The sequence below is a fragment of the Cygnus olor genome (assembly GCF_009769625.2).
Source record: "Cygnus olor isolate bCygOlo1 chromosome 31 unlocalized genomic scaffold, bCygOlo1.pri.v2 SUPER_31A, whole genome shotgun sequence".
Taxonomy (NCBI): domain Eukaryota; kingdom Metazoa; phylum Chordata; class Aves; order Anseriformes; family Anatidae; genus Cygnus; species Cygnus olor.
In genome coordinates, this window is record NW_024429052.1 from 175486 (window position 1) to 187291 (window position 11806).

The 11806-nt window shown below is 52.7% G+C and overlaps 1 protein-coding gene across 1 annotated transcript; it reads left to right on the top strand.

Moving 5' to 3' along the window:
• The first annotated feature begins 602 nt into the window (after positions 1–602).
• On the top strand, positions 603–1211 carry LOC121062823 (olfactory receptor 14C36-like). Its single transcript, XM_040543087.1, has one exon. The coding sequence runs from the start codon at positions 603–605 to the stop codon at positions 1209–1211; it is 609 nt and encodes a 202-aa protein (XP_040399021.1).
• Positions 1212–11806: the final 10595 nt, after the last annotated feature.

The window sequence follows — 11806 nt, forward strand, 5'->3', positions numbered from 1 at the left end:
CTGAGGATCAGATGTTGACACTCAGCATCCTGTGAAGGAGCCCCAAGGCAGGGAGTTTTCTTCCTTAGAGTGCACTCACCCAGCACAGGGCAGAGTGCTAGCTGGGGAGCTGGAAGTATGCCATCCTGATCATTTGAAAATGGAAGTGAGTGTGCAAAGGGTCAGTGAGAAATGGAGTGGGTTCTGCTCAGAGACCCTGTCCTGACTGCCTGTGTGTTTTCCTCCATGGACAGCCAACCATGCCCTGGGGCTGCAAATGTCCAACAGGAGCTTCCCCACTGAGTTCCTCCTCCTGCCATTTGCAGATACACGCAAGCTGCAGCTCCTGCACTTTGGGCTCTTCCTGGCCATCTACCTGGCTGCCCTCCTGGGCAACGGCCTCATCCTCACAGCCATAGCCTGCGACCACCGCCTCCACACCCCCATGTACTTCTTCCTCCTCAACCTCGCCCTCCTCGACCTGGGCTCCATCTCCACCACTCTCCCTAAAGCCATGGCCAATTTCCTCTGGGACACCAGGGCCATTTCCTACTCAGGTTGTGCTATAGAGTTTTTTTATCTTCGTTGTCCTTGTCACAGCGGAGTTCTACCTCCTAATCATCATGGTTTATGACCGCTACATTGCCATCTGCAAACCCCTGCACTACAGGACAATAATGGCCAGCAGAACTTGTGTCAACATGGCAGCAGCTGCCTGGAGCAGTGGCTTTGTCAATGCCCTCCTTCATACTTCCAATACATTTTCACTACCATTCTGCAAGGGCAATGCTCTGGACCAGTTCTTCTGTGAAATTCCCCAGATCCTCAAGCTCTCCTGCTCAGATGCCTACCTCAGAGAAGTTGGACTTCTTGTGATTAGTGCCTGTTTAGCATCTGGGTGTTTTGTTTTCCTTGTGCTGTCCTATGTGCAGATTTTCAGGGCAGTGCTGAGGATCCCCTCGATGCAGGGACGGCACAAAGCCTTTTCCACATGCCTCCCTCACCTGGCCGTGGCCTCCCTGTTCATTAGCACCGGCACATTTGCCTACCTAAAACCTCCATCCATGTCCTCCTCCTCCCTGAACCTTTTGCTGGCAGTTCTGTACTCGGTGGTGCGTCCCACACTGAACCCTCTCATCTACAGTGTGAGGAACAAGCAGCTGAAGAATTCAGTGTGGAAAATGATGATTGGATGTTTTTCAGAAGCAATAAAATGCCTGTCTTTTGTGTAACACACATAATGTAACTTATTACTGGCCCATTTGATACCTCTTTATATGTTTGGTATATATATGTGTGATTATTCAAGCTCTCTGTGTATTTAAATTAAAGAAAGGAACCTTCAGTGACTTGCTGTCCTGGGATCCTTCCACAGGATGTTGTGGAGCTGCAGGGTCACTTGGCTGTGCACAGAGGTGGAGGGAAAAATAGTGCTGGCACAGCAGCAGTGTCGGGCAGGGACAGGCCAGGGGCACTTCTCTAACACAGCTGGCTCCGTACCAGCATCTCCAGCATAAAGTGGATCTGCTCAGGGCATTGTCTGAAGGCTCAGCTTTTCTCCCAGAGTTTCTCTCATGGATATTGCAAAGGAACGGACTTGAAGGAGGCTCCTTGCTTTGCTTGTTTCTCTGTGGATTCCAGGGCGTGAGATCAGAGTCCCAGCATCATCTTTTAGGCAGGGAGGGCTGATTGCACTCCTGCCTGTTGGTGCCCAGCATTCATGGAGATGGTGAATTCACCTGCCTGTGCCCACAGCATGCAAGAGGGCTGATGGCAGGCAGGTGTCTCCCTGGAGTGAAGCAGGAGCTGCCAGGAGAGCCACGGGAACTGGGAAGGACCGTGTGCTCCTGGGACTCAGCAGTGCATGGAGCCCACACAGTACGAGCGTGTCCAAGGTGGAGCCACCCAGCGATAAATTGCTAAATCTGGGTAGGAACAGGCAAATTAGAGCTCTGCAACTCCAGGGAACACAGCAAACATAGGGGAAACAGTCTGCTGAATAAGTTCACAGAATTGCAGAGTCACAGAATGTTAGGAGATGGAAGGGACCTTGAAAGATCATCTAGCCCAATCCCCCTGCCGAAGCAGGAACACCTTGATCAGGTCACACAGGAATATGTCCTGGTGGGTTTTAAATGTCTTCAGAGAAGGAGACTCCACAACCCCCCTGGGCAGCTTGTGCCGGTGCTCTGTCACCCTTACCGTAAAAAAGTTTCGTCTCATATTTAAGCGGAACCTCCTATGTTCCAGCGTGCACCCATTGCTCCTTATCCTATCATTAGATGTCACTGAGAAGAGCTTGGCTCCATCTTCCTGACACTCACTCTTTACATATTTATAAATGTTAATAAGGTCACCCCTCAGTCTCCTCTTCTCCATGCTAAAGAGACCCCCCTCACTCAGCCTCTCTTTGTAAGGGAGATGCTCCACTCCCTTAATCGTCCTTGTGGCTCTGAGCCGGACTTTCTTGAGCAGTTCCCTGTCCTTGAACTGAGGGGCCCAGAACTAGACAGAATATTCCAGATGTGGTCTCACCAGGGCAGATGGAGGTGGGGGGGGGGGAAAAAAACCTCTCTTGACCTACGAACCACAAGCCACTGGTGTCCAGGGTTTTTCTTGCCCAGATGCAGGACTCTACACTTGCCCTCATTATATTTCATTAAGTTTCCCCTGCCCAACTCTCCAGCCTGTCTAGGTCTCTCTGGATGGCAGCACAACCTTCTGGCATGCCAACCGCTCCTCCCACTTTTGTGTCATCACCAAACTTGCTGACAGAACACTCTAATCCCTCATCCAAGTTGTTGATGACTATATTGATTAGTACCTCTGGTGAAATTTCATAGACTGGATTGAGTGGATAACCCCAAAATATCTCCTGATATTGGAAATCAGTTGGACATGATGACCCTTGTGGGTCCCTTCCAGCTTGGGTTATTGCATGAGTCTCTCTGACTCTGAGGAAGGCCGGCTATCTGTGCGCAGCCTCCATGGCCAAAGAACCACTTGTGTGGGAGGCAGTCAGCTGGCTCTGCCTTCCCAGCCTGACCAGCACGGCCCTGCAGAGTGCCCCCATGGCCCCACGCACCACAGCCCCCTCACTCTGCAGAGCAGCACCGCCAGCTCAGGGGCTGTGGGCAGCATGGGCAGGGGCTGCAGGAATGGCTGCTCAGGCCAGCCCAGACGTGCTGGCCTGGGGCAAGGCTGTGTGGGTCATGGGGTGTCCCGGGAGCAGAGCAGGGCGCTGTGTGTGTGCAGTGGTGCTGCCTGAGGAGCCCCAGGGCCAGCAGTGTGGTGCTGTGCTGTGCTGGGGAGCAGGGCTGGCCTGGGGGCTGCAGGCTGCCTGTGGGAGGGGAATCTCCTGTAGACTGCAGCACCGGGGACACTGCCACTGACCTCCACTTCTCCATCTGATGCTTTGGGGCCAGCCCAACCTGGGCTGCACTGCTGGGCTGGGCTGGGCTGGGGAGAGGACAGGGAGGTGTGGAGAGCTGGGGAGGGTCTGGGCTGAGCTGGCCTCCTGGGAGAGGCAGGGAGGACCAGCAGAGCAGGGGCTGGGCTGGGCCCTTCTTCTCTGGACACCCTGGCAGATGCTGCCCCAGGGCAATGGTCCCAGAGCAGCCCCTCACAACCACCATTCCCAGCACTGGGCTCTTGCTCCAGCTCACACAGGTGGTTTCTTCTTACAGGCAGGGACACTGAATAACAACGTCAAGAGTCCATGGCTCCCTTGTCCATGTGAGACTGCACATGTTTTGGGTGTGGTGAGATGAGCCTGAGCGAGCCCAAGTGCCATAAACTATTCCCTAAATTTGCCATCTTGTCCAGTGGGACAGAGTGTCTGAAGGCGTCTTCTCTTTGGAGGTATGGTCCCCTGGGAAACCAGCTGAATAAAGCAACGCTAGTCATCATGACTTTCACACCAACTCCTTCTCTGCAGAGGTCTCAACATTTTACTGAAATATATATTCAGTTCTTGAATCACTTTTCCACACAGAAGTGGCTGCATTCTTCAGGATGCGCTGGAGTTGCCAAAGGCTACATAGGGAAACATGAGTATGGATGTGTGGGAGGCCTTCTGAAGCATGAGCTGGTTGGCAGGTAGAGTACCTGAGGGATTGTGCAGGGCATCCCCTGCACCCACTGCTCCTGGGTGGGCTGGGAAGAGGCCTCCTGAGCACAACAGCTCCTTGTAGCCCTGTGGATGTTGGCTGTGAGGTCACTTCTGTCCCAACCCCTGGCTGGCCAACAGCAGGGAGGCAGAGCCTCTGAGGTCATAAAGGCCATCAGAAAGCTGCCCCCAGCAGGGTGACACATTTGGGGAGGTCAGGGGAAAACCAGAAGAATAAACATGGGAGACCTGGGGGAGAGAAGAGGGTCTTGTCTAACAGAAAGGAAAGATTTTGAAGAGGTGAGAGAGGTTCAGGTAAGACTGCTGCTGCTGCAACACTTACTAGGAAAACATTCACATCAGGCCCTAGTAATATTTCTAAGCAGCAACCGTAAACCCTACCCCTGCATCTAAATGCTATCCCTTTCTCTGCAAGGAATCCACTACTCTTACCCCTAACCTCAAACCTCACCTGGCATGGGTTAACCAGGTCTCCGTTATTACCGGTGATAGGACCCGCGGGAATGGTGTGAAGCTGAGGCAGGGGAAGTTTAGGCTAGACAGCAGGAAGAGGTTCTTCACCGAGAGGGTGGTCACACACTGGAACAGGCTCCCCAGTGAAGTAGTCACTGCACCAAGCCTGTCTGAATTTAAGAAGCGATTGGACTGTGCACTTAGTCACATGGTCTAAACTTTTGGGCAGACCTGTGCAGTGCCAGGATTTGGACTTGATGATCCTTATGGGTCCCTTCCAACGCAGGATATTCTATGATTCTATGACTCTAAGTCCCAAATCCATAAGGCCTTACCACATAGTCTTTGCTCAGTTCTCACCCTATTCCTTAGCCTTTTGTCCCTAGCACTGATTTCCAGCCTTAACATGATTCCTCAACAGAGCCCTTATGAAAATCCCAACAAATAACATAGTCTCTACACTACACACAGACTAGAACCCAAAAAGCAGAAGACACAGGCCTCCCTCAAATACTCTGCCCAACCACTAACCCTGGAAGGCAAGATCTAATCCCTAAACCCTAACCTGAACACCTAATCCCCAAATCCTGCATTCCTGTGATCTAGTCACCTAGCTGAAGCAGTGTGGCGTCATGAAGCTGGGCAGGGCATGAGAGGTTCTGCAGCAATCACTTGGTCTTGGAGGAGGCCGGTGAGGTGACATGGATCTGGTCAGGTCACAGGACTCAAAGAGGTGATGGGTGGGGATGCCCTGCTGAAGTCAGATGTGCCTCACGATATCAGGAGGCAGCAGGAGGCCCATGGCTGTGCAGATGGGTGTCGGGGCACTTCTCACAGCTTGTCTGACAATTACTTGAACTCCAAAGCTGGAAATACTGCAGTGAGCACTTTGAGGAGCTTTCCAGCCCAGACCAGAGTTACCACATGCCCTGAGACAAGCTGTAATATCTCTGAGATGTCCCCTTGGTCCTGGAATGGCCAGGGTGTGTGTCACCCATCTTGTCCTGTAGGGAAATGCATGGGTGTGCAGAGGTGGCCTGTGGTAGTGCAGTCCCTGTTGCTCTGGGGTGTGTGTGTGTGTGTTGGGTGTGGTGCAAACACCTGGGCTGGTTTCTAACCTCCCACCTAAGCACAAGTGTGGAATAGCTCACCCCCTGCCAAAACCCTCCTTGTTTTATCTCATCCATGGAGGGCAGAGCCAAAAAAAAAAGTTCTGAGCAGTTCTCCCAGGGTTTTCATCTGCTAGCAGCCCCAAAGCAGCAGCAGTGCCTTGCCATTGCCTGCTCATGGGTCTGCTGCTGCTTGTCTGGGCTCTGTTTTTAGTTTGCAGGTGGGAGGTTGTATTGGGCTTACATGGAAAGGGTTTTGTAGCGGGGGGGCTGCAGGGCTGGTGTCTGTGAGGAGAGTCCAGAAGAAGCTGTCCCTTGTTAGAGAAGAGCCACTTCCAGCTGGCTCCAAAAGGGACATGCTGCTGGCCAAACTCAGCCAATGAGTGATGCTGTTTGTACATCTGTGAGAGCATTTCAAAGAAAGGGGTAAAAATGACATGCAAGAATAGCGGAGAGAAGATTGAGAAAATGTGAGAGAAAACAACCGTGCAGACACCAAGGTCAGTGAAGAAAGAGGGTGAGGTGGTGCTCCAGGTGCTGGAGAAGAAGTTCCCCTGCAGCCTGTGGTGCACCATGTTGGAGCAGATCTCCACACTGCAGCTGATGTGGAGAACCCCATGTGGGAGCAGGTGGATGTGGCCTGAAGGAGGCTGCAGTCCAGGGAGAGCCCCTGCAGGAGAAGACTGCGTCAGAACTGTGGAGAGGAGCCCAGCTCTAGGCAGCCCCTCATGGTGGGGCCTTTCTTCTGAGGAGAAGCTTATATCGACCCTTTCACAGATGCTGCACAGGCAAGGAGAGGGCTCAGGATGACATTGCCCTTCAAGAAGGAATTACCTTTGGGATTCCTTCAAAGGGTGGAACTTCTGGCTGTGTCACAGCTTGAGTCACTGCACTGTGAATGCTGACCAAAGTTCCACCATGACAGATGCAAACTTGTGCTTCCCTAGCAGCCACTCCCTCTAGTCTTCCTGAACTACCATTGACAATGCAGATTCAAGCAAACAGAGACAAAAAGGAATGCAAGAATGCCCATGCTGTACAAACTCAACGACAATGATACATGCTAGCAAGTAACTGGAACACGAGCTGAGCACCAGCTCATCGCAAGCACCAGATTCATGCTTAGTTGGTTTGAAAGGACTGAGCACAGGGCATTAGAAAAAACATAGAAGAAGGAGCTGCATCTTCTCCGTGTGGACTCAGCAGCAGCAGCCCTGCAGAATGACAACCCATCTGTCCGCTCATGGCTTGGACAAGTGTACAGCTTGCTGCTTGAAGAACTATCTGGAAGGCCATGCTCAAAGAGTCTGAGTGAAGAGAGATCAGTCCAGTTGGTGGACAGTCACCGGTGGCATTCCCCAGGCCTCAGTACTGGGTCCAGTTTTGTTTACTATTTTGATGGATTATCTGAATGAGAGGATCAAGTACACCCTCGGTACCTTTGCAGATGATAACAAGTTAGCTGGGACAGCTGGTCTTCTTGAGGGTAGGAAAGGTTTGCAGAGGGATCTGGAAAGGCTAGACTGATGGACTGAGTCCAATCGTATGACATTCAAGAATGGTTAGTGTTGGGTTCTGCCCTTGAGTCATAACAACCCCATGCAGCAGCATAGGCTTGGGGAAGAGTGGCTGGAAAGCTGCCCAGCAGAAAAGCACCTGGGGATGTTGGTCAACAGCCGGCTGAACATGAGCACCCACCCCCTGTCAAGGGCAGGGACACTGACATCTTCCAATAGATCGTCTGTGCTTACGAGGTCACTGTCAGCTGAAGATCTGATAGGCCAGGAGCAGGCCCATGGCAGGTGAATGTTCCTGTGATGCCAGTGGTGCCTGAGTAGCTGGCAGGCCAAGAGCAAACATGGCCTGTGCTAGATGCTGTGAGGACCCTGGTGCCTGAGAAGCTTGTAGGCCAGGAATAAGCACATGGCTTGTGTGGGTCTGTGGGAGCTTATGATGTCATGTCAGCGATGGCACCCCATGCTTGATTACTCCTGCAATCCAACAGAAACCCCAGGCACCTGTCTACTGGTGCATCACACTTGTTCATAGGTGAGCAGAAAGCAAATAGGTGTCTATGTGGTGATCAGGTCAGTGGTGCCTGTGGAGCTGACAGACCAGTAGCAGGCCCACAGCTCTTGTAGGAGCTTGTGAGGTCACTGGTGCCTGAGAAGATGACAGGCAGGAAGGAGACCCATGCCTGGGGAATGTACTTGTGATGCCACTCTTGGCTGAGTAGCCGATAGGCCAGGAGCAGGTGAATGGCTTTGTAAGTTCTTGGGAGGTCACTGAAGCCTGACTACCTCCATGGCGAGTATGCATCAGCTGCACGGGTATCAGAGAATCACAGAATCATAGAATGGTTTGGGTTGTAAGAACCCTAGTGACAGTCTAGTCCCAACCCCCTTGCTACAGGCAGGGACACCTTCCATTAGGCAACGTGCTTATGAGGTCATGGTCAGCTGAGGAGTTGATAGGCCAGGAACAGGCCCCTGGCCTGTGAATGCCATTTGGATGCCAGTGGTGCCTGTGTAACTAAGTGGCTGAGAGCAAACATGGCCTGTGCTAGATGCTGTGAGGACCCTGGTGCCTGAGAAGCCAGTAGGCCAGGAATAAGCACATGGCTTGTGTGGGTCTGTGGGGAGCTCATTGGTGATCAATTAGCTGATAGGTCAGGGCAAGGCCCATGGATTGTACAGGTACCTGTGAGGTCACTGGTGCCTGAGGAGCTGGCAGGCCTGGAACAGGCCAAGAACTTGTGTAGGTGTTGGTGAGGTCATTGCTGTCTGAATACAGGCCAGGAGCAGGCCCATGGCAGGTGAGGATGCTATGACATCACCTGGAGCTGGATTGGACAGAATCATGAAATATCGCGCGCTGGAAAGAACTGAAGATCAGTGAGTCCAACTCCAACCTCCAGACTAAAAAATAAACTATTTGTATCTAAAAAACTATAAAGAGTATATATATATATTAAAAATATTAAAAATAATAAAAAATATAAAACACATATTTAAAAAAATTATATATATAATAATATAACATAACATGACATAACATAACATAACATAACATAACATAACATAATATAAACTATAATATATAAAAATATATTGTAATGTTATATAATAATGTAATATATTTAATACAATATGCAATATATAATAATACATATAATATAAAATAATATATAATCTAATCTGATATATAATGTATAATAATATAGTATATATAAAATGTAATTTAAAAATATATTATAAATATTAAATCTATAATATACAATAATAATATCATGTAATGTAATGTAATATAAACAATATAATATAATAATATATATAATATTTTCATATATTTATTACATGTACATATATTTAAAAATTATATGTGTATATATATAAAATACACTATACGTCTGAGAAATTTGTCCAAGCAGTTCTTGACCCCTGCCAGGCTTGGTGCTGTGAGGAGGCTGGGAGGCACTGCAGGGCCATGCCTGGGCACAGGGCCAGGAGGAAACCACCGCCTTCCTGCCCGGGCGCCATGTCACGTGGGCTGCGGTTTGTGCACCTGCAGTGGCAGGCAGGCTCCAGCTCCCGACCCGCCGCGGGGAATAACGGCCCCTGGGTGACACGCTGAGAGCCAGGGAGACGCCTGAGGCTCTGGGCTGCAGGTCTGCTGCCAGGGCAGGCCCTGGACCAGCTCTGGCTGCTGCCAGGACCCCACAGGAGGCTCCCTGGGGAGGGACGGGCCAGCCAGCGCTCCCGGCATGGGGCTCTGGCCCTGCCCAAGGGCCTTTCCCAGCTGCTGCTGCCAGCACAGCGGGGGCTGTAGCAGGGGCAGAGGCTGGTCCCTTCCCAGCCTGACACAGCCCCACTGCAGGCCCAGCCCCGTGGATCCCATGGCGCAGGGACAGCCGGACAATCGCGCCTTGGGCTCTTGGATGCTACAGCTTAGGAGATGCTCCGTGCTCCCAGTCCCCACAGCGGGCTGCAAGGGCTGTCAGACCCTTCTGCCCCCACTCCCAGCCCTACCCCACGATGATCTCCCACCGCAGTGACGTGAGACCTGCAGCGGAGCCGTCCCTCATATATGGTCATGAAGAGCACTGGAGAAGTTCATTGGAGAGCTGGGCTGCGTCGGAGGGGAGATAAGTGTCGATAACGTCTAAAAAGGTGCCTGCTGCTTCGATTGGCTCCTCCTGCAGCTGGGACAGCATCTGCACAGATATATTGCTCTCTCATCACCTCCATTGCCTCGTAGGTCCAAGGAGCTCCAGCAGCAGGGCCGTGCTGTGAGGACACAAGCCTCAGGATGGGGACAGAGGGACTCCTGTCCCCTTGGGTGCTGTGGCTGCTCCTCTGGGTGCATCCTTGCAGAGGTAAGTGCTGTGTTCCACAGCCTGGGGCCAGCGGGCAGGAGCAGAGTCACTGGGACCCCCTCAGCAGAACTGGGGTCATCAGGATCCCCCTGGGAGTGGGGTTGCTTTCCAGGCACCACAGAAATGAGAGGCATAAGGTTCTCAGTCCCTCAGCCCTGTGCTTTAATCTGTGCCTGTCTGGGTGGGAGAGGGTAATCCATTTCCACAGCTCCCATGATTATGGCAGCCCATGCCTGTCTGCAATTCTAGACACCTTGTCCTCGTGTACCCTTTTGGGACCCCTTGTTCCCCAGCACTGTCCCTCTGCAGATGGAGAATGCCCAGACAGTAACAGCAGTCCTCAGTGATCTCCAGGGCACAGCCTATGTCTGGGGTGCCCCAGAGGGGTTGTGTGCTGCTCCCTGCCCCTGGGATCTGGGTAAACAGTGACCCCAGGAGGGCAGGTTGTGCCCCCCAGACAGAAGGTGACTGGGGCTTCTGCACCAAAGGTGTCAGAGAGGTGTCCTTCCTGGGGGTTCTGGCCAAGCTTAGAGGCTGGGCTGACAGCAGAGATGAGGAGGGGACGCAGGTTGTGGGAGAACCTTGTGATTGACTTGGTGCCCCCTGGACAGACAGGAAGCCCCAGGGGTTTTGGTGCATTTTGGAGGTGCCTGGGGCAGGTGGGAGGGGGGGAAGTATCAGTCAAGGAACATGGGACTGTTCAGGGGGTACTGGGCTGGGGAGGAGTGGGAGCCCTGTGCAGGGCTGGGGGTGGTATGCAGGTGGGAATGGGCAGGGAGCCAGTGGTGTGGGAGGAGGTGCTGAGGGCTGTGGAGAAGTGAATGGCAGAGGAGGACTGGAGCTGGGCACCCCCAGCCCTGCGCAGCCCATGGGGACACCCCACTGCCCCAGGGACAGCCCATAGCAGCAGGGCTCCCACCCTGGGGTCTGTGACTGTGCCTGATCCAGGGACAGTCTCAGACTCTCAGTGTGGGGCTCGAAGCTCTTCTGACCCTTCCTATGTTGGTGTTTGAAGGGGCTGCAGAGGTGAAGCTGGCGGATGGCGGCAGGCGCTGTGCTGGGAGAGTGGAGGTGAAACATGAGGGCCAGTGGGGGACCGTGTGCCATTACAACTGGGACATGTCCGATGCTGCGGTGGTTTGTAGGCAGCTGGGCTGTGGGGTTGCTCTTGAAGCTCTTCAGAAAGCACACTTTGGGCCAGGATCTGGCCCCATTTGGATGGTTGCTGTTGAATGTCATGGCACCGAGTCTGCCCTGTCTGACTGTAGTCACGCAGGACGTGGTGAATCCTACTGTTCTCACAATTTGGATGCTGGAGTGATATGTTCAGGTAAGGGCTCAGCCCCTTCCCCACATTTTGGGGATGGGACAGGGGAAAAGGGTAACAGCTCATGGGTCAGGGCACTGATGAGCTTGGTCTGTCACTGCTGTTGTCCCACGTCCCTGGGAAAAGCCCAGTGGAGCCCAGCCAAACCAAACACCCAAACCCAGACACCCAGACACCCAAACCAAGCCTTGTCCTTGAGCTGGAGCGGCCAACCCTGGGGAGGTGCCCGGGGCTGGGAGAGGAAAGCCCCCACCCTTCCCCATTGTGCTGGCTGGTTCCCATCTTTCTCCTCCCATTCACCCAGGCCCTGTCTGGCAGGCTGGTCCCTATGCCAGGGGAATCTAGAGCAACTCCCCCAGCCACCAGCAGCCTCAGGGAAGGGCGTGCAGTGGCTCAGGCCTTTTGGGTTGTATCCCCAGCAGACAAGAGAAGCT

What these genes read in the sequence shown, in the direction of transcription:
- LOC121062823 (XM_040543087.1), top strand. Translation starts at nt 603, where the DNA reads ATGGTTTATGACCGCTACATTGCCATCTGCAAACCCCTGCACTACAGG.